Below are 21,439 nucleotides of genomic sequence, written 5' to 3' on the forward strand. Positions count from 1 at the left end.
TATTGTTTTAGGGGAAATAAACTGAATAAAAATTTGTATCTATTTAATCAATGTGCAAAAACCTTAGTAAATTATTTTTGAAACATATGGATTATTGTTTTACACTTAATGATATTTAAATGAATTTTTTCTAAATTAGTATTTTCTCTTTCATAAAATTGTAATTTTGATTTTTTTACATAGAATAAAAGTGATTAAAATGCATTTATGTTTTCAATAAATCTACTTATTAAAGGAGGTAAATAAAATTATTTATAAAATTAAAATATTTTGTAATTTATATATAAATTAAATAGGTAGAAATTTTATTAATTCTAAATTGATATTTTTTTGTATAACACTCCAAATTTTAAACATTACTCTAACTCAACCTTATAAATATTAATAATAAAATCTAATAATTAAACACTAAATCTAAATATTATATAAATCTTTATTAAATAATATTTTGAGAATTGTTTCCGTTATTTTTATAATAAAATGATGTTTTGGTGTTATTTGAATGTATTTCTTTAACCCTAGATCAAGGATGTTTTTGAATCACTGACTGTTGACAAATAAAGAAGAAACCATAAAAGCTGATTTCACATTTTCGAGCTTTTTCTTCTTGTTTCTACCTGAGCAGCATTTATGCTGCCTACTCTCTAAATTTTCTACACTGTCTTGTTGCCATCTCTATAAAAGTGCTTCTGATGTTAAAAGCAGAAAACTTTCAAGTCAGACAAAACATAGCAACATCAATGCTTCAACTAAGATACCAATTAATAATCTTCTGTCTTCTTCAAGCTGTGAGATAATTAATAAACATAGTGGAACAAACACGCATGGCGGTGAAAAATATGAATGCTTAGCTTGGTGAGAAATTTCGAAACAATAAACTCTTCTTTTTTTTGAAACACTTTCGAAACGATAGATAATAGTGTTTTTGTGATGCAGGATTTAATTTAATATATTTTTTTGCAAAATCTAGTGTAAACTATAGTTTTTGGCAGTTTATTTAAATATTCTGTTTCAAAAAAAAAATCATTCATTTCATTCTCTTACTGTAGGTGTGACCTTGAAGATTTGGCAGATTCTGTTGAAAGTAGACTGAAGCAGAGATATTTGATTTTTTTTTGTTGCCCTTTCTCTTGTGGAAAGGGTTAGATCCAAAAGAAGGAAGAGGTTTCATTTCCTCTGTCTTGTTTCTTGTGAAACATTGACTCAGTGATTTGACAAAAGGAAGGATAGGTTAGGAGTTATTGGAGAGAGAGATTATAGTGTATCTCTTTGGATCATTTGGAGATTTTCAGTCTAAATTATTGAAAGCCTACAAGTAGTTTTGGATTCATATAGCTCCAAAAAGCTGGTGTGGAATCTCAAAAGAGCGTGTTTTTGGCTGAGACCTTTGTGTTTTATGTTTTGAAGTTTATGTGATTCAAAGAGAAAAGAGTGGTGAGTGAGAGGTCTTGTCATGTCTATAAGTTTTGTATCCATCTGCAACTCAGGCTGTGTGTTTGGTTTGGTCTTGTCTTGATGTCCAACTTGCCTTAATAATGCAATCATCATTACCAAATCTCTGAAGATTCAGTTGAAAACCAATCCTCTTGGGAAGGGAGAGAGAGAGGAATCTAGAGAATAGTTCTTGCATTTGAGTCTTAAAATGATCAGAGGAAAACAGGAGAAGAGACCAGGTTCTAATGGGACTGAGAAGGTTCTTGTTGCTGTTAAAGCATCTAGAGAGATTTCAAAGACAGCATTGGTTTGGGCTTTGACTCACATTGTTCATCCTGGAGATTGCATAACTCTTGTTGTTGTTGTCACTTCTCACAATGCTGGTACTACTTTCTCTTCTTTGGTATTAAGTCATGGAGATTTAATTACTTAGCTCTGTTCTAATCCATTGTGTTGTTTGTTTAGGTCGAAAACTTTGGACTCTCCCAGGGTTTGCTGGAGATTGTGCAAATGGTCATAGGAAATCACATCCTGATGCAATCCCCGAGTTAAAAAGTGATCTCACTGATACTTGTTCCCAAATGATTCTCCAGCTACATGATGTCTATGACCAAAACAAGGTTACTAACTTATCCCAATTCTATCAAAACAATGATGTTATCAAACATCAAAAGAGTTATGATCCAAAACAAGTTTGTTTCTTTGAAAGGTTAATGTCAGGATCAAGATTGTTTCTGCATCACCATGTGGAGCTGTTGCATCTGAGGCCAAGGAGTCGCAAGCAACTTGGGTAGTTCTTGATAAGTAAGTATATAAATAATAATTTCATTCTTTAGTTATCTAGTGTCTACTCTCTCTTTGTGTGGTTGAAATGGTTCTTTTACAGGCACCTTAAGCATGAAGTGAAACGGTGCATTGATGAGCTACAATGTAACATTGTGGCCATAAAACGTTCTCAGGCAAAAGTACTGCGGTTGAACTTGGTCGGTTCACCAACAAGAAAAGATGCAGTGAAAGAGAACAAAACCAAGTCGTCAGGTTCTGTTGGAGCTTTAGTTACAACTCCTTTGAGCAGTCCTGAGGTTGGCACACCATTCACAGGCACAGAAGCTGGGACTTCATCAGTGGCTAGCTCTGACCTCGGAACATCATCGCCTATTTGCACAGTGGAAGTGGAAAAGGATGGTGCTAATGCCTCTCAAGTATCTACCAACATGGCTTTGCTTGATGGAGAAGAAACCAAGATTTTTAGGAGTGGCTTGGAGGAGATAAGAGGAGCACGAAACGCTCCTCCTGTTCCACCTCCTCTCTGCTCTATCTGTCAGCACAAAGCACCTGTATTTGGAAAACCACCGAGGTTCTTCTCTTACAAAGAGCTAGAGCTTGCAACAAAAGGGTTTTCACAGTCTAACTTCTTAGCAGAAGGAGGGTTTGGATCTGTTCATAGAGGTGTGTTACCAGAAGGCCAGGTTGTAGCAGTAAAGCAACACAAACTAGCTAGTACTCAAGGAGATGTAGAGTTTTGCTCTGAAGTAGAGGTTTTGAGCTGTGCTCAGCACAGAAACGTGGTTATGTTAATAGGTTTCTGCATTGAACAAGGCAGAAGACTCTTGGTCTATGAATACATATGCAATGGATCATTAGACGCTCATCTATATGGTAAAACCTCTTAATTAAATTTCCAAGAGCTATTTAACTTGAAAAAATCTTAACTCACTTATGCTCATTCAGGTCGTCACAAAGACACTTTGGAGTGGCCTGCAAGGCAGAAAATAGCGGTTGGAGCGGCTCGTGGTCTTAGATATCTTCATGAAGAGTGTAGAGTTGGCTGCATTGTTCACAGAGACTTAAGGCCTAACAATATACTAATCACTCATGATTATGAACCACTGGTATGCTACAACAACTACAAAGTTAACACTTGAGTTTCATATAGTTGCTTGATTCTAGTCTCTTTTTGCCTGTCAGGTTGGAGATTTTGGTTTAGCGCGGTGGCAGCCTGATGGAGAGCTCGGTGTAGACACACGCATAATAGGAACATTCGGGTAAAAGCTGAATCAACATTCACTATCTTGAGAGTTCTACAAGTCCTACATTACTTACTTTGTTTGGTTTGTTCAGTTACTTAGCTCCAGAGTATACTCAAAGTGGACAGATCACAGAGAAGGCTGATGTATACTCATTTGGGGTTGTACTAATCGAGCTAATCACGGGTCGTAAAGCCATGGATATCTCCAGACCAAAAGGACAACAGTGTTTAACTGAATGGGTAAAAACTGCAAACCTAAAAAACGGTTACTTCTTTCTCAAGTTTCTTTTAAGCTCATTTTAGGGTTTGGTAAGCAGGCTAGATCTAGATTAGAAGTGTATGCTGTCGAAGAGCTGGTTGATCCGAGGCTAGAGAAGAGATACTCAGAAACAGAAATCATTTGTATGATTCATACAGCTTCATTGTGCATACGCAGAGATCCACATTTGCGTCCTCGTATGTCTCAGGTAAAGCAAATGAAAACACACTCTTGAGACATGTTCATTTTTAACCCAAAACGTTCTTTCTCAGACAGAATATCTGTTTTTGTTTTGTATGTTTGTTGAAGGTGTTGCGTTTACTGGAAGGAGATTTGGTAGTGAATGAGAGGTTTAGTGCAAGATTATCGACTGAGAGAAGTCAAAGATTAGTGAGATAGTCATGTACTAATGATGATATCAAAATAAAGTAATTAACCAAACAAAACACATTGTCAACGAACTATCCTTATGTTTCTCAATAACACAAAATTACTTATGTTTTGCGTTTCCATTAATCTCTTAAACATATCGTCTATTGGAAGATTATGAGAGAGAATTTAGAGATTGGTGAGATAATTAACTACTAATGATAATATTAACGACTAAAATAAAGTAGTTTAACCAACCAAACACATTGGCCACAAACGGTTCTTTATGTTTCTCAATCACACAAAACCACTCATGTAGTCATGTTATTATCGATTGAAGTCAGAAATCAGTCAGATGATGATACTATGACTAGATAAAGTAATTAACCAATCAAACACATTGCTAACAAATTGTACTTATGTTTCTCAATCACAAAACTACTCGAGTTATTACCGGTAGAGAAGTTAGCCTCAGAGATTAGTGAGATGGTTACGTACTGATGATGTATTAATCACTACAATAAAGTAATTAACCGACAAAAACACATTGCCAACAAACTGAACAGAGCAGAAAAACGTTCTCGTGTTTCAGACAGTAAAACATACTACAAAAGAAGAACAAGAAGTTCGTGTTTGGTTTTTATGACGAAGGGTATGACGTCAGCCCCGAATATTCACTCGCCGCCACAGCATCCTCGTCTAAGAACAGATTATCACTCCTCCTAACCGCCGCGTGGATCAAAACCAACACGGCGGCGGTCAACACCGCTCCGAGAATATTCGCCGTCGCGTGCGTGAACAAAAGCGTAACGACGGTCAGCACCGAGAGACAGATCATGACCGTCCGATCGTCGATCTGATGGTTAAAAACCACGAGAGGCTCGTCGCGGAGGAAGTAGAGGAAGATCCAGAAGACGACGAGGACGGCCAAGACGAGGAGCGACGTCGGGTGGTAGATGAGGCTCAGGAAGAGGACGACGAGGACGGCGACGGCGTAGTTGGCTCTGAAGTAGGCGAGGTTGGTTTTGATCCTCGAGATCGCGTCGAAGAAGCCGTGGGGGAAGGTCATGGACTCGCGATCGAACATTAGTTTCCATGGGCGGCGCGTGGCGAGACCTGATTTGATGCGGTGTTTGGCGCGTGAGATGTACTCGAGATCGATCGGGGGAGATGGATGAGACGACGTCGGAATGGTGCCGTAGTTCGTCATTTTTCGTTCACGCGCTCCAAAAAAAAAGAAGAAAATGCTTTAATTGCTCAGTCTCGTCCCCCTAATGGATTAGGTAATGGTGCAGGCATTTATGTCATATATATATTGATAAATATCATAAAAAGTAGATGATAACATATCCAAACTAATTCATAAATGCTAACTAACTCTCTTCCATCCAAAAGAAACTATGAATCCAAGAAAGAAAAAAAAGGTTCCATATATAATTTTTCAAAATATTAGACAGTTCACAACTGTTAAACGTTTTAGCAATATACATTTGTGTCGTATATGTTTTCACCTAAAACTATGAATCCGCCTTTTTACCAATGATACTAAATTCAGTAACTGGAACGATTGCCGGGCCTGTTAAATAGTGGCCCGTAAACCAAAATAACTTTTTGGCCCTTTTTATTTTTAAAAATCAAATTTAAATTAAAAAAATGGTAGATATATGTTTTCCAACCCTGGTTTATAGAGAAGTCTCAATAGCTGTTTACCAGCTAAGTTACATAGATATTTCTGTTAATTTGACCCTACAAATATATTTTTTTATCGGCCTCAAGCACATGCTTCATGGGCTTCTACTTCTGGATGCGTATTTTAGTGTTGTGTAAACCTAATAAAATCTAACGAAGATATAAAACCGTAACAGTCTGTGAAGATTATTGGTTTGTTTTCTGAAGTGGTTTGTTTTCATTTTTTCTATGTTATAATTTAGAAAATGCAGCGGATGCACGAACTTGAAAACAATTCAAATAGCATAAAAGATTGCAGCTAAGATACACGTCACTGAAGATTGTTCATTAAGAACAAAGATGTTGTGTGTGGCTGTAGTGGACACCGCGTACGTTTTGATAGGATCGGCCAATAAAAACCAAGAGATCAATGGAGGGTTGTCGAGACATCGAGATTGCAACAGGTTGCTAATTGAAACAACCAGCACCAATGAAATCCCACCTTACTAGTTGTCGCTCTGGTATGAGCATACCGGTGGAAAGATCACAGTAGATGAGTTATTGTCAGAGCCAAAGAGTCTTGAATGCGTTCCAGAGGGTAAAGGTTCAAGATGTTGCCTAGGTTTCAACAACCTGAAAGAAAGTTTCACAGTAAGAACTATTCATTATATTATAACTTCCAATACATGTACACTTTAACTTGTTGATTATGATGATAAGTGCATATAAATAATGCTTATGAGAGGATTGTTTTCAGTAACTAACACACTTACTGGTTCTTTTGTCAGTTTCCATGTTCCAACAAGTAGATGAATGGTCTCGAGCTGTTCTTTTCAAGCTTTCTTACCTGCAACAAGGAGAAGTGTCATCAAAATCTATAAATAGAAACAAAGCAGCTTTCAATAGTGGAACTTTCTATGCAAATCGATGGGTTTTTACCACTGAATGAAACAGCCAAATCATCTCTTAACATAAAACAAAAGGTTATTTACCATAATTTTTGTCTGAATCTCATTTTTGATCAAATTAAGTGTTACTTTTGTGCTTAGTGCGGCCCAAAGCCCACCCATATATGTATATTGAATGAATCTTTAACTACATCAACTCTTAACCATATTTAAGCACACTTTATTGTTTTTGGTCAAATGATAAGCATAATTTCAAAATTAAGGATCGTCATTTCCCAAAAACAAAATCATTGTGCAATGTCGCAGATCGATTTGGTAAAAGTTTGGTCCCCATTTGATTTGTTTTTTTCCTAATCCAAACTACTTCATGAAACTTGGTGAAATGGAGTATATCAGATCTCTAAACGATTTCAACACACATGATAAACACAAACATAACTAAACTTTTTAAAAAAAACAGAGAAATTTTTAAAACCATTTCATCAAAAGTCCCAACAGACCAAGAACATAAAAGCAAATTATAACAAAACGACAACTACAAAAAGATAAAATACTGACAATGTTTCAAAGAGTCGCGAAGCAAATATCAAAGACTGATGATAAGCAAATGAGTGGGCATCAAGACAATCACCTATCTAACGCACACATACACATAAGCTTGCATAAACTAATACGAAGATATCATTCATACAAGTCAGAGAAGACATGACTTCTCTAAAATGCCAACACCAATATAATCTAACCATATAAGAAAACGCGAGCACCAGAAAACTGTACGATACCGGAGTTTACTGCTACATGGTTTCCTAGTTTATCAGCACAAACATATGAAAAATGAAAGAGATGTGAGATTAAAGAAAAAATGCATGGTGTGGAGGTAACATGAATAACAACATCTAAGTATGGCTGAATCGCAAGTAACTTTGAGTCACTTAAAATTTTAAAAACAATAAACCAATACTTCCTACTCTCACCAACTCAGTTCTCCAAACAAACAAATGTAGTATAGCAACTAGCAAGTAAAGAAAACATTAAACATATCAACAAAATCACCAAATGTAACAACTAGAAGCATATGAAACATGGACATACTGTAGAACATAGGCCAAAAGATCTGCAGAACAAAAAAAAAATTAATCCTGTGGAAAGTACCTGATTATGCATTATAACACGATATCTGAGTATCACCCAAGAGCCAATGAAATCTATTAAGCTAAACATTTTGACTTGTGTTATAAATTTTATACCTTTACATACAGCATTACAATATGATAAAACACTTTAAAAGAGAGAAAATAAATCTTAATAAACCAAGTGATTCAGTGCTAAAGAATAATACAAAGTTTAAGAGATCAATTCAGCATAGAGAAACAAATAATAAGGTAGAACCTAAATAAAGATTCGGAAAAACAGAGATGCATAAACTTTTTTTTAAAGGGTACTTAACATTAACTCAAGCAACATGGATATCAAACTTCTGCAAATTGATTAACACACTAGTAATATATACGTAATTACTTATAGAACTAAAGAAACTGAAGGCAAAAGACACATAGCACATCTATTAAAAACCAATTACGATTCCGGAAATAGAACTCTGAGGAGAAGAACAAACCAAAAATATTAAAAATGTGGAAATAAAATAACCTGAAACTCTTGGCGTGACCTTTGAAACCCAGAGGAGAACTACATGCAAAAAAAAGATAGAAAGATGGAGTTAGACGACATGGTACGCTTGTTCAAATGGAAAAAAATAACATGAAATTCTTGTATTGATCTTCTGTATGTTTGGTAACTAATTCTCGACAGTGATTACTTATAGAACTAAAGAAACTGAAGGCAAAAGACATAGCACATCTATTAAAGACCAATTACGATTCCGAAAATAGAACTCCGAGGAGAAGAACAAACCAAAAATATTAACAAAGTGGAAAGAAAATAACCTGAACTCTTGGCGTGATCTTTGAAACCCACAGGAGAGCTACATGCAAAAAAAAAAGATAGAAAGATGGAGTTAGTAGACGTCATGGTAAGCTTGTTCAAATGGAAAAATAACATGAAATTCTTGTATTGATCTTCTGTATGTTTGGTAACTAATTCTCGACAGTGTGTAAGCACAATGAATTTGTACTACTGAAGTCAACCTGCATAAACAAAAAATGATTAAGCTTAAGAGTCGAATGTATGTCTAAACTAGATCAAGGAAAAAAAGCATCATATACAGAAAGAATTAGAACTACGCATAACTGAAACAGAAGAAGGATAAATACTTACCTCATCTCTCAACACTAGGAAGATTGTGTTGATGACAAGGAACAGAGGCAGCCAAATCTCATTTTCATTCTAGAAACTCGGTCATTCTTTTGTTTTTTTTCTATTTTGTTTGAGCATTTGCATTAGACCTGGGGCGTGGCCTTTTGTGTTTAACTTAAGTGACCAGAAATCCGAGTAGTCCAAAGAGGTGACTCAACCTCATCTTTTGTATCCTTTAGTCTTTTGGCTTTCATTTAGCTTGAGTGACTAGGATCTCAAGCAATTCCAGAGGATAGAGTAATTAATGAGGTGTGACAGCCTCATTTGCATTTCAGCATCATGGGACTTTCGTTTGGCTTTAAATTTCACTTGAGTGACTAGGATCTCAAGCAACTCCAAGTGTTTAACTCAGGTAACTAGTAGGGACGTTTCAGAGAGGTAATTAAGATTACCTTGTTGCGAGGCATTTGTTTAAAGCTCGAGTGACTAGGAAAACTGAGTTATGCATGGAAGCAGGACAAGCCCACATGTGTTCTGTCATCCGGAACATTTCAGAAAGGTAATTAAAATTACCTGTAGTACGAGGCATTTGTTTATCTTTGTGACCAGTTAACCACAGGACAAGCTCTTTGGTCAATCATGAAGGGACAAGCAAGCGAGAGATGCTCACTTGTGTTCTGTCATCTTAAGGGACACTTCAGAAAGGTAACTAAGATTACCTTGTTTCAGAGCATTTGATTACATCTCTGAGACTAGGAAACGAGTTCTATAAAGAGGCGGGAAACCTCATTTGGGTTCTGGCATCAGGGACGTTTTAGAGTGGTAACTGAGTTTACCTCGTTACAAGTCATTTGGCAACATGACTCTTTGGTCAATCATGAAGGGACAAGCAAGCGAGAGATGCTCACTTGTGTTCTGTCATCTTAAGGGACAACCTCATTTGGGTTCTGGCATCAGGGACGTTTTAGAGTGGTAACTGAGTTTACCTCGTTACAAGTCATTTGGCAACATGACTCTACCACATGACAAGCTCGCTCGTTTATCTTTGTGACCAGTTAACCACAGGACAAGCTCTTTGGTCAATCTTGAAGGGACAAGCAAGCGAGAGATGCTCACTTGTGTTCTGTCATCTTAAGGGACACTTCAGAAAGGTAATTAAGATTACCTTGTTTCAGAGCATTTGATTATATCTCTGAGACTAGGAAACGAGTTCTATAAAGAGGCGGGACAACCTCATTTGGGTTCTGGCATCAGGGACGTTTTAGAGAGGTAACTGAGTTTACCTCGTTACAAGTCATTTGGCAACATGACTCTACCACATGACAAGCTCGCTTGTGTTTTGCCATCATGGACATTTCAGAGACCAGCTCATTTGTGTTATGGATCACAGACATTCTCCACCAAGGCAAGCTCTGTGTTTTATCTTCAGGGACATTTCAGAAAGGTAATTAAAATTACCTTGTTTCATAGAATTTCATTGTAGCTCTGAAACTATGAAACGAGTTTTACAAACTTGCGGGACAACCTCATCTTCGTTCTGGCATCAGGGACATTTCAAAGAGGTAATTAAGATTACCTCGCTAGAGGCATTTGTTTATTGGACTAGCTCTATTGTGATATAGAGCCAAAGACTTTCAGGACTGTATTGTGACTAGGAAACAGCGGGGCAAGCTCTCAGTCCTATCATTATGGACACTGAAAGGTAATTAAGATTACCTTGTTACAGAGAACCGTGGGACAAGCTGTTCTTTGAACCATGGGACACTTCAAAGAGGTAATTAAAATTACCTGCAGTACGAGGCATTTGTGACTATTTGTTAACCACAGGGCAAGCTCTTTGAACCATGGGACAAGCTCATTTGTGTTACAACATCAGGGACATTTCAAGGTAATGACTACCTTGATCCTAAGACGAGGCATTTGTTAATAGAACCGTGGGACAAGCTCTTTGAACCATGGGACACTTCAAAGAGGTAATCTGTAATACGAGGCATTTGTGACTAGTTAACCACGGGACAAGCTCTTTGTTTTGTTCAAACGGGACAACCTTCTCTTTGTTCCGACATTAGGGACATTTTACAGAGGTAATTAAAATTACCTCGTTATGCTTATAGCTCGTGCAACTAAGAAACCGTGGGACAACAATTCACATTATGGCATCAGGGACATTTTAGAGAAGTAATTAAGATTACCTCGTTATGAGTCATTTACTTATAGCTCTGGCAACTATAAGAAAACATGGGACAAACTCAATGGCATCAGGGACATTTTAGAGAGGTAATTAAGATTACCTCGTTATGAGTCATTTGCTTATAGCTGGGCAGCTAAGAAACCGTGGGACAAACTCAATTTACATTATGGCATCAGGGACATTGTAGAGAGGTAATTAAGATTACCTCGTTATGAGTCATTTACTTATAGCTCTGGCAACTATAAGAAACCATGGGACAAACTCAAATGGCATCAGGGACAAGTTTTGAGTATAGATAAAATAAAATAAAACTCCACGCTAAAGACAGAGAAAACAAAGCGAATTTGAAAGGAAAAGAAAAAAGAAAATGAAACGAGTAAAACTGAAGTTGATAAGATAAAGAAAAGACATGTTAACAGAAAACAAACTATCTATAGAGTGGTGAATACTACAAAGACAACCGATTATTCTTGTTTTAATTTCTAAAGTTTAAAGAAAGAGGAAGTACCTGGGGAAGAAAGGTGTTGTGAGATAGAATAGAGACTGACACAGCAGCAGAGCCCTGCAACGATCACCATGAATCCTTAGAATAAAACAAGGCAATAAAAGATAAATTCAAAATCAAGAATCAAACTTCCCTCCCGTGTCCAGTGAAGCGAGCACACGCTATCATTAGGACCCAAGTCAAAAAGCTTCATCACCTGACACATCAAAACCACACAGTTCATCAGTGCCTCCACACCATATAACCTCTACGCATAAGAAGTAGTAGTCAAGGTTGAAAAAAAAAACTCACTTTGCTATTAGAAGCAGTCCAGAGATAGACACACGTACCAAGCCCCACAGCAAGAACATTCTGTGAGCTCCTCCAGTCCGCAACGTTCCAGTAGAAGTCATCTTGCAAAGAAGGTGCATCCAAGACCTAAGACAAATCAAATCAAACATACAAATAAAATAAAATAATTCATTTACACATCTCTAATATATAAATAGGACACGTTGGTTGTAACTATATCATCAGTTCAAATACGAAAGATTGTTATTATACCTTGCGAGGAGGCGTTTTAGGAGGAGAGGAGTCACTAGAGAGACCATTGTCGTTGCCGAGGAGAGAAGGGAGAACAAGGACTCGAATAACGATCCGTCTTGAATCTCAGCATGTTAGGAGTTACACGGACTCATTGGAGAAGAAGCACCACCACCTTGTCCTGCAGATCGAAAGCGTGGAGCCTCGAGGAAGATCTGCAGGGGATGAACCTGTCGCTGCAAGTGGATTTCGAGGATGAGGATAGAGTCGAGATCCCGCAGAACAAGCTCGAGTCGCAATGAGGTCTGGTTCATCCTCGTCGGATAGGATATGCGGATTGAAGAAGACGACTCCTGCATGAAAAAAAATTCAAATTAAGGATCGCCATATATGTGGATTCACCAAAAATTTGAAATCAGAAACCCTAAAATAGGCAACAAGATTGTGATTTTGAAGAAGATCCATCGGAAAAAAATTCAAATTAAGGATCGCGATACATGCGGATTCAAAAGCTAGAGACGATGATGATTAGATGATTCGGTGATCGTCTCCTCCGGAAAGAAAAAAGAAAAAAAAGAGTCGAGAGAAAATAATATTATTTATGATCTAGAAGACGAAGAATTTTTTAAAATAAAATATTTGGTTAGGCGGCGTTTAAAACGACGCGTGTAACTTGACTCTAATGGTCAATAGCTTTACATACAGCCGTTTTAATTGTCGCAACAAGAGTGTCTTACAACGGCTAATTTTTGTTTCTTTAGAATTTCTCAAGTATATTGAACGTTAGTTTACTACTTACTTTTTACAAGAGGATTAGAGCATGTTTAATGCAATAATAACCCCTAAGTGGGTTCTTAGTCAATATTTTAGTATTAAAATTAAGTTGAGATTTAATGCTAAGAAACACCTATAATTTGGGACCTCCAATGCTAGTTCTTAAGTTAAGGGTTCTTAAAGTATGTAATAAGAAACCTGGAACAAAGACAGTTGTGCAGAGAGGGTAGTAGCTTCAGTTTGCAAGGTCTGGACTTTCTTCTGGAGTTCCATTATATAACGAGCGAGCCTTTCTCTCTTTTGATGGACGCAAGCTTAGCCACATTAGATGCATGTGCTTTTGCATCAGAGACTCTAGAATGGTAGTTCAGAAAATTTTGTTGCTTTCTCTTGTGAAGCTTTGACACTTTCCCCTTAGATGAAGATGACCCAGGCTGTAAGACAAATGTAAACAAAAAAGCGTTAAGAGGCAATACAAAGAATTCAAGCAGCTCGCTCTTCCTATAATTCCTGACCAATAAGTTGTCCAGAAGGACATAAACTTGACAATGGAAGCCACCAAAATAAGACAAAAAAAAAAAAAAAAACTTTCAGGCTTTTACCAAATACTCATATCACCCACCAAATTCACATAATCAGAGCAATTACAGATAACTCCAGGAAGAGTGACTTTAGAAGTAAGCAAACCTAGTCAATACTCATTATAGGAGATTATTTACAAATGTTCTATCTGCCTATTAGGGTCAAATTTCAGGGTTTCTCAAACAGTCATCATCATCCTTTAAGCTATCTAAATGGAAGAAAAGTGCTTTTGATTCACCAAAACAGAGCCTAGAGACAGATCCCAAGTTCTTGGCTTGCACCAAAAGAAAAGAATAACATCCAATGAAGAGTAAATAGTAGATTTAACCTGATCAACTCTTCATGAGCTCATCCTCAACTATCTCCCGTAGGAAAATCATTCCTCCCTCTCCTCGCACCACTATCCATCAGGCACTACCGCCGTCCCCTCAAACAATGCAAACAAGGATCATTTATGTCAGACAACCAAACAATGCAACACTATCTCAACATCTATGTCGGTAACGAACAAATCATGAAATCAAAAATAAATCGAAAATTACCTTTCGATTCTCTTCGTGGAGGAGACCCACCGAGATCACCGAGGGACTTCGTCAACGAAGCGAGCACCGACGAGAGGACGGAAACATCGAGGAGAGACTCTTCGAAAGACTTCTCGTCTTCTCGTCTTTACTTCTTCTCCCAAAATCACAACTCCAATCCCCTTCCTACACGTGTTAAGCAAGAGTGGTTCTTTAAACCCTTAATTAGGAGCCGTTACTTAAATAATTACCCTTTTTCCTTTTCTTTTAATTACAAAACTAGATTTTGACCCGCCCTTTGAAAGGGCGGGTATATTTTTTGTTTTAATTTTTTTTGGAAATTTTTTTTATTTTTATTTTTATATTTTTGTAACTATATTTGTAATTATTAGTTTAATTTGATATAATTTTGGTGACTATATTAAATATGTCAAGTACGCAACTATACACTTGTGCTATATGCATTTCAAAAATTAATTTAAACTTTATTTCTAAAGTTTACAATATATTATATTTTTAGTAGTTACCAAATATAATTAGTCAAAAATATTCGTATTAAAAAAAATCTGACCCAGAATCGATCTAAAAATTAAAGTCTTATATTCAGTGTTTTGAAACCCGACCCGGATCCAAGATTGAACCGGTAAACCCGGTGATCCAAGATAAATCCAACTTAAGTTTTATGAAAAATAATATTTTAAAAGTCAAAAATCACTAAAACTTGGAACCCAATTAGTGACTAACAGATAACTTCTACTTTTTTATTTTAGTTTTTAGTTATGTTTTTAAAATCTGTTTTATATAACTTTTAGTAAAGAAATTAGGTTTTTTAAATTTTGCCATCGACCATTTATTAATAATATTTTAATTTTATTAGAAATAGAATATATTTTGTATAATGTATTGTTGGTATATTTTGAGGTTTTTTTATTTTGTGGGTGCATTGGCTTTACAATTTATAAATTATATATGCATGGTCTTTCATTTGGTTGATGTAATCGTAGATGGGGTAGATTAAGTTGTTGTATTTTTAACGTAGGTTCTGACTAATATTAGTTGAATTAGTTAGTATATAATTAGGGGAAATAAATATAACTATAGACATGTTATTAGGTAGTTATGGTCTCTTTTTCTTACCCTTTTTTACCCTTAATGAATTTAATTTCTAAAGTAAAACTGATGGCACAAAAAGTAATATGCCAAGGAGAATCAAGGGTAATTCTATAAAAGGGATCCTAATTTAATTATATTGATATCCTAAGCAATCCACTTAAAGCTTCTACCAATTTACTGAAGGAGTAAGATCGGTTATCAGGTAAATAGTTTTTCTTCTTTTTTGATATATATTGATATCTTACTATTATATTTTTAGTACAAAATTCATTTTTTTAGAAAATTAATAGCCCTAGGTGTATTATATAAAAGAAATTGACAAATAGTACTATATAAATTTTTAAAATATTACTAAAACATTTCTAGTTTTTAGGGAACCTAACATTAATTATTTATTCTCTCTTTTTAGGAAGTGTCAAAGAAGTATTTTAATCATCTTCTCCGGCGTTTCTAGTCTCTCCAAGTGGAAATGAAAAGAAACAAATCTTTAGTTGCAGGCAACAAAAAAGTCAACAATATATAAACACGGCTCTCTCTGGTTGCTCAAAGTTTCAAGGGAACAGTCATATATTCTCTTCAAAATATAAAACAAGGTTTTTATAGCATAAAAATGATACAAAGTTATGTCTCAAATTTTTATCTATTTATATATAAAGCAATGGCAAACTCAAGACAGTTCCTCTTGTAAGCAGGAAAACAATCATTAGCCAAGAGGCCAGTTCATTTGGCATCCTCCAATAAGATGGACATGAATGTGATACACTAATTGACTTGCAATACCCCACACGAAGGCAGTTAGCATCAATAAACGACAGTCCCTTCGTTCTTTTTTTGTATAGAGCTACATACAAGCCTTGTGGACCATCATTGATAACAATTCTGAAACCTGTCATCTAGGCCTTCTTGTTTGGCTTGTAAAGAAGGCGGCCCAAGATGTCGATGTGCCTCTCCTCAGCATGCATTAGCATAACCACACATGTTACTACTAGCTTGTTTGTCTTAATGAAATCTCAAGTCTCAAAAATTCTCATGCTTTTAGCTTCTATCTTGAATTTGTTTCGAGGGTTTAACTTTGAGAGGTGTAAGTGAATTCGGTTACCTTGGAGAGGCCACTTAAGCCATCCCCATGTCTCTGTGTCCTCAAACAGGGCATTGTGCTCTCCCAACCCCCAATAAATCAGCATTGGGCACTACAAATGGATGGCCTTCCAATGTTTCCGCTTCATCTTAACTGAATTTCTAATATATACCTTAAAATTTAGTAGAAACATACACACAAAAAAAACATGACCCGTGGCAATGCCATCTCTTTTTTTAGCTTCCCATAAATAAGCAATTGCGACTCTTGAATTTCTCCAGAAACGTGGCCACAATCAAACACACTTTCGCTCAAATCTCTCTTTAGCCCAAGTACTTAAAGCATCTAATCCCTTAGAAAGGGGTTATCTCACCATGAATTTATAAACTCCTCAAATACAAGACAAGGAAAGAGTGTGGACTTGAAGCACAAGGAGAGGAATGATGTCATATATATATTGTTCGTGTCAATATGTTTCTATAACTTCTTACTGAATGGGAACATAAGGATAATAGGAGATAGCTGATATCCAATCCAACAGGAAAAAACAAATTATAGAAACATACGACATAGTTTAGCAATCTAACTTGCATAATTAAAAATTCCTTATTGAGAGCACAGTATTTAGATTTTGAGTAGATGCATAGGCATAAACAGTAGATGCATAGACATAAACAACAAGATGAGCGTTTCGAAGTGAACTATTTAGACTCACCTCATTCTTTGTTTTCCACAGATCATCATGTATAAATTCAAGCGAGGTTTCTTCTGTTCGCCATACCCATAGTTGTAATATTGACTCCTTTCCATAGCTATAAGTAATGGTGTTACCCATTAGAGTCCTTAAAAATAAATTTTAAATTATTTTTTTTTTCAGATTAATAAAAATAAAAAAATAAAAAATATCAACCAATCTCGAACCACCACTTATTAATGACTGATCCTTAGTTAAGAATTTTTAGGATTGAATCCTTAATTTTTGATAAACCCCACAGATTATTATAATAATTTAATGTTAAAGATTTTCTCTTAAGAACTCACATTGTGAATGCTCTAAGAAACATGAAAAAATAATACATGCCTGTCAAAGTACAAGTCTAAAAGGAATAAGATAAAACTACACAATGATACACGCATGAGTACCACTAAACCATCGGTTCCTCCACAAGAATCACGGTAAAGGCCATCTAACGAAACAATTTTTCTATACTGATTTTGTTTTTTTTTAAATCAGTCTAGGTGCCTGTCTAATCAATAATCCTCTCTAAGGCAGCAATTTGTTTTTTTTTTGAATATTAACAAAAACCGATAGGATGAGTAGCAAAAGGTTAAATCTTATATACCTAATGTGCATAAGCTCTTTCTTCATGTCTTCAACCTCACCACTCAAACCAGGAATCTGCTTATCATCCGACTGCAACTTCACCAAATCTTTCCTAAGTATCTGAACATCTCCACTTAAAGCCTCCTTCTTGTAAGACTCCAACGCACGAACATCCCCCTCAAGTTTACGCCTTTGTTGGTACGTATGCGGCTTTGCTGAAACGATGTCGATAATGTCGAAAATAGAACTCAATTGTGATCGAAAATTGCTTGAAATACTATAAATTGGATACCGCTTTCAAACATATCTTCATGCAAAAAAAATTTAAACATTTGAGTTTAAAGTTTATTGATTATTTTTAGAGATTAGTATTTATAAGGTGGATTAGGTTTATAAACTTATTTAAATAATTCTTAAATATTTATAAATGATTTATAATGTTTAGTTTAATCTTTTTCAGTCACAAATTTAAAATATTATTTTTAAAGGTAAATATAAAGTATTACCAAAATATTGGAAAATTGGAATTCTCCCCCATTTTAATCTATTTTTATTCCATTTCTTTTACGAAGTAAAATAATAAATGGTGTTCCGAAAAAGAAAAGAAAAAAATCCAGAATAATAAATATAGTTCAAATATTAAAGTAATTTTAATCCATTATAAAGTCAAAAATATAAAATGGCTATAACAGACTTTACTCTAAAAAGGTTTAATTATGGAATGATGAGCATACTCTCACGAAACAATCAGAGGCTAATTTACCACTCATTTAGAAGAAACAAAAAAAAAAGGATTTGACGAATGGCTATATTTCCACCAGTCATCTTTTGTTATTATCCACATAAACACACGACCTAACACTGGAATAATGAAAAGGATGAGATTCAAAAGTTACTGGTTTAAATATTCAAACTGATCATTCTTTTCCTCCAAAAAAAGCAAAACATCCACAAAAATAACTAAAACCAAAATCAACAGAGACTGAAATTTAATCAGAGTGTAGGAATGGTTTTGGATGCTATGAATTGTTTCAGAATCGCTTTTTCTTCATCAATCCTCTTCTTCTCTTCAGCGTTTTGCGGTTTTACTTTCCTTTTCTCCTCCAACATCCATTTGAAGAGCTCACGTTGCTGCTTCTCCGGTATTGGCTCACGTGCCTTGACCACCACTGGCTCAGCAACTGCAACCATTGCAGAAGACACAGGCTTTTCAATGGTAACAGGAGCCGAGACTGAATCTGATTTAGCAGCAATCTCTTCACTTGCAGGCTCTATGTCCTTCTTCTTAGTCCTAAAGAAAAGGTAACCTGCAAAAGCAATAAGGGCAAAGAACAACCAATAAAACTAAGTAATGAAAGTCTATGTGTAAGGTATCTTCCACCATAAAATGCAATGATTGTAACTTCAACGCTCATGTAAAAACTATGTTACACAGATATGGACAGCTTATCACACAGCACACAAAGATTTCCATGGACGAGTAAAATAAAACTTGTATTTCCATGATTATGAATCAAAACGCGATTCAAAAAGCAAACACCTTGATGGCCAGAGGTATCGATGTAACAATCTTACATGCCTACATTACATCATCATCTATGCCTCCATTAATCAGATGTGGGAGAAGAGTGTATCACTAACTAGAGAGAGTAAACAAGGTTTATCATTACATTACATTTACATCACATCATCATCATCATCATCATCATAAGCCTTGTTAAACCTTAGAGTCGAAGTGTATGTATCACTACTAGATACAGTCAGTAAACAGATGGAATGTAAGACCACAAGGTTCTATCAAGTAAAAGCTCAAACAGATGGAATCTGAAGCAGATCACACCAGAAAGTTCAAGAAAGCTTTGTGCTTTATCACTAATATAAGCTCTAACTTCAAACAACAATGCGAACTTGCAGAAAAATCTCCAATCAAAGATGGTCCATTGGTTAGTACAGCGATCTATCAATCAACAGCTAACCAAAGGTTTAATGAAGCTTTGTGCTTTATCAATCTCTAAGCCCTAAAATCTTAAAACCCTAATTTTGGAGGGATGATTTACCTCCGACGGCGAGATTGACGGTGAGAAGAAGCGGCCACATATATTTGTACCTCCGAGCGAATGATTCCTTGGGAGGCGGAAGAGGTGGAGGAGCAGAACCACCGCCCATCGTATACGAAGCCGCCGCTGCTGCAGCGGGATTCGACGGAGGAACAGCGGCGGCTCCGTTGGCTTCGACGTGCCTCAGCTGAGCGATGATATCTGAATCAATCGAAAGTGAGATCAGTAAGTCAAATCATATGAGTGAGATCATGATTAGGGTTTTTTGAATCAGTTACCCTTCTTTTTGGGTTTGTTGGTGAAAAGCTTGGGACCTCCTTCTTCACTCATCGCGATTTTCGATTCCTACGAGGCTCCGATCAAAACAAAACAAAAAAAAAGAGACTTCTTCTTCGCTAATGTTTATGTTTTTCTTCCTCTCCACTCAAATGAATTTACTTTACTTTGTGACTTTCACACATTTTCTTTATTTTTTTACTTTATTCTCCTGTTTCGTTTTTCTTTATAACACTTTATTTATTAATATTAAGTTGAACTTACAAAGTCATTATTAATTTCAGTAGATATAAATCTAGGAACATAGAAATGAATTTCGTTTTAAAATTCACAATTGTCAATCTATTTCTAGCATTTTTATGGATTACTCTAATCATTTCTACCACCAAAAATTTGCTCTAGTAAAAAATATGTTTTGATCAATTGGATCCTTTTATATACAACCAGAGAAAGAAAAAATGTAAAAACTTTTCCTTTCATATTTTTAAAATTTTCGGTGTTAAATTTATAATTCATATTTTGTAACACATTTAGGCGCAGTTTCAGAATTACATTACAATATTTTTTTGCTAAAGATGAACTACATTACATTACAAAAACATTTATGTAAAAATGGCACTTTTGTTATTGTTATAAGTTATAAACATGACGTAAATTTGAAAAAAATAGCAAGGTTAGAGTTAGCTATCAGTCGTGTAAATTGGACTATGAAGTATGAAGATGAATGAATCAATTAAATTCTAAAAAAAAAAATTATAACTCATGCCGTAAATTTGATTATCAGGGCAATGTCCACTGCATACTAGTACTTAAGGCTTGGGCATTTTACCCAGACCGAAGACCCGACCCGAAAAAATCCGGTCCGGATAAGAACCAATCCGATCAAATTACTCTATCGGGTCCTGTTGTAGAGGACCCGCGGGTCTTGGACCTGACCCGACCCGAATCCGAAACCCGGCGAATACCCGAATTAATAATATAAATTAAATAAAATGAATCAATGGGGAGTCGAAGACGAGTTATTTGTCTACAGAGCAAAGGGGTCAACCATTAGGAGACAATCAATTATTGTTCTATCTCACATAGTTTAGTATATATACACATTTTAATATAATAAAAACACAAATTTTAAATAAAATGTCAAATATTTTCGGATATATTAATATTTTCAGATTTTTTTGTATTTTTAGGTATTTTTTAGGTTGAACCCGAACCGAATCCGATCCGAACCCGATCCAGAACCGAACCGATAAATTTTAATTATCTGAATGGGTCCAACTGTATAAGATCCGACCCGACCTAGACCCGGTACGACCCGAACCGACCCGAAACCGAAAATTTGAAATTACTCTATCGGATCTTAAATTCCTAGACCCGAAAGACCCGGATCCGAAAAGACCCGGCCCAAACCCGACCAGACGACCCGAATGCCAAGGCCTACTAGTACCGCAGCAAGTCTCTCAAAATAAAATAATGAACAACAATACAAAGTAAAGAAAAATGAAAGAGAAAAAGTTTTGTTACAGGTGGCATTTTTGTACTGGTGCTTATTATCTGAATGTCAAGTCACTATATA

At 35.7% G+C, this 21,439-nt stretch overlaps 4 protein-coding genes across 8 annotated transcripts; 1 reads left to right on the top strand and 3 right to left on the bottom strand.

Moving 5' to 3' along the window:
* Window positions 1-1,050: 1,050 nt before the first annotated feature.
* Window positions 1,051-4,234, top strand: LOC108822105 (inactive protein kinase SELMODRAFT_444075). The gene is made up of 9 exons (XM_018595125.2): window positions 1,051-1,817; window positions 1,900-2,054; window positions 2,144-2,238; window positions 2,321-3,093; window positions 3,166-3,326; window positions 3,403-3,479; window positions 3,556-3,703; window positions 3,781-3,930; window positions 4,032-4,234. Exons 1-9 carry the CDS (start codon window positions 1,643-1,645, stop codon window positions 4,119-4,121), a joined length of 1,824 nt encoding a protein of 607 aa, XP_018450627.2. The 5' UTR covers window positions 1,051-1,642; the 3' UTR covers window positions 4,122-4,234.
* Window positions 4,235-4,388: 154 nt separating this feature from the next.
* Window positions 4,389-5,505, bottom strand: LOC108822103 (PRA1 family protein F2). The gene has a single exon (XM_018595124.2). The coding sequence runs from the start codon at window positions 5,299-5,301 to the stop codon at window positions 4,732-4,734; it is 570 nt and encodes a 189-aa protein (XP_018450626.2). The 5' UTR covers window positions 5,302-5,505; the 3' UTR covers window positions 4,389-4,731.
* Window positions 5,506-6,044: 539 nt separating this feature from the next.
* Window positions 6,045-14,198, bottom strand: LOC108822104 (uncharacterized). Of its 5 annotated transcripts, XM_056992598.1 has the most exons (11): window positions 14,037-14,196; window positions 13,823-13,921; window positions 13,111-13,346; window positions 12,160-12,491; window positions 11,946-12,033; window positions 11,748-11,812; window positions 11,620-11,671; window positions 8,611-8,648; window positions 8,315-8,353; window positions 6,533-6,606; window positions 6,045-6,392 (listed from the first exon to the last, which is right to left on the bottom strand). In XM_056992598.1, the coding sequence occupies exons 4-10, from the start codon at window positions 12,204-12,206 to the stop codon at window positions 6,603-6,605; spliced, it is 333 nt and encodes a 110-aa protein (XP_056848578.1). In that variant the 5' UTR covers window positions 12,207-12,491; window positions 13,111-13,346; window positions 13,823-13,921; window positions 14,037-14,196; the 3' UTR covers window positions 6,045-6,392; window positions 6,533-6,602. The 5 variants fall into 5 exon arrangements, with proteins under 5 accessions (XP_056848578.1, XP_056848577.1, XP_056848579.1 ...); XM_056992597.1 differs by having other exon boundaries at window positions 13,823-14,196; XM_056992599.1 differs by lacking the exons at window positions 13,111-13,346; window positions 13,823-13,921; window positions 14,037-14,196 and adding an exon at window positions 12,636-12,760.
* Window positions 14,199-18,397: 4,199 nt separating this feature from the next.
* Window positions 18,398-20,025, bottom strand: LOC108819187 (uncharacterized). The gene is made up of 3 exons (XM_018592182.2): window positions 19,866-20,025; window positions 19,588-19,788; window positions 18,398-18,837 (listed from the first exon to the last, which is right to left on the bottom strand). The coding sequence occupies exons 1-3, from the start codon at window positions 19,915-19,917 to the stop codon at window positions 18,524-18,526; spliced, it is 567 nt and encodes a 188-aa protein (XP_018447684.1). The 5' UTR covers window positions 19,918-20,025; the 3' UTR covers window positions 18,398-18,523.
* Between the last annotated feature and the right edge of the window lie 1,414 nt (window positions 20,026-21,439).

This window comes from Raphanus sativus, chromosome 8, assembly GCF_000801105.2.
Source record: "Raphanus sativus cultivar WK10039 chromosome 8, ASM80110v3, whole genome shotgun sequence".
Taxonomy (NCBI): domain Eukaryota; kingdom Viridiplantae; phylum Streptophyta; class Magnoliopsida; order Brassicales; family Brassicaceae; genus Raphanus; species Raphanus sativus.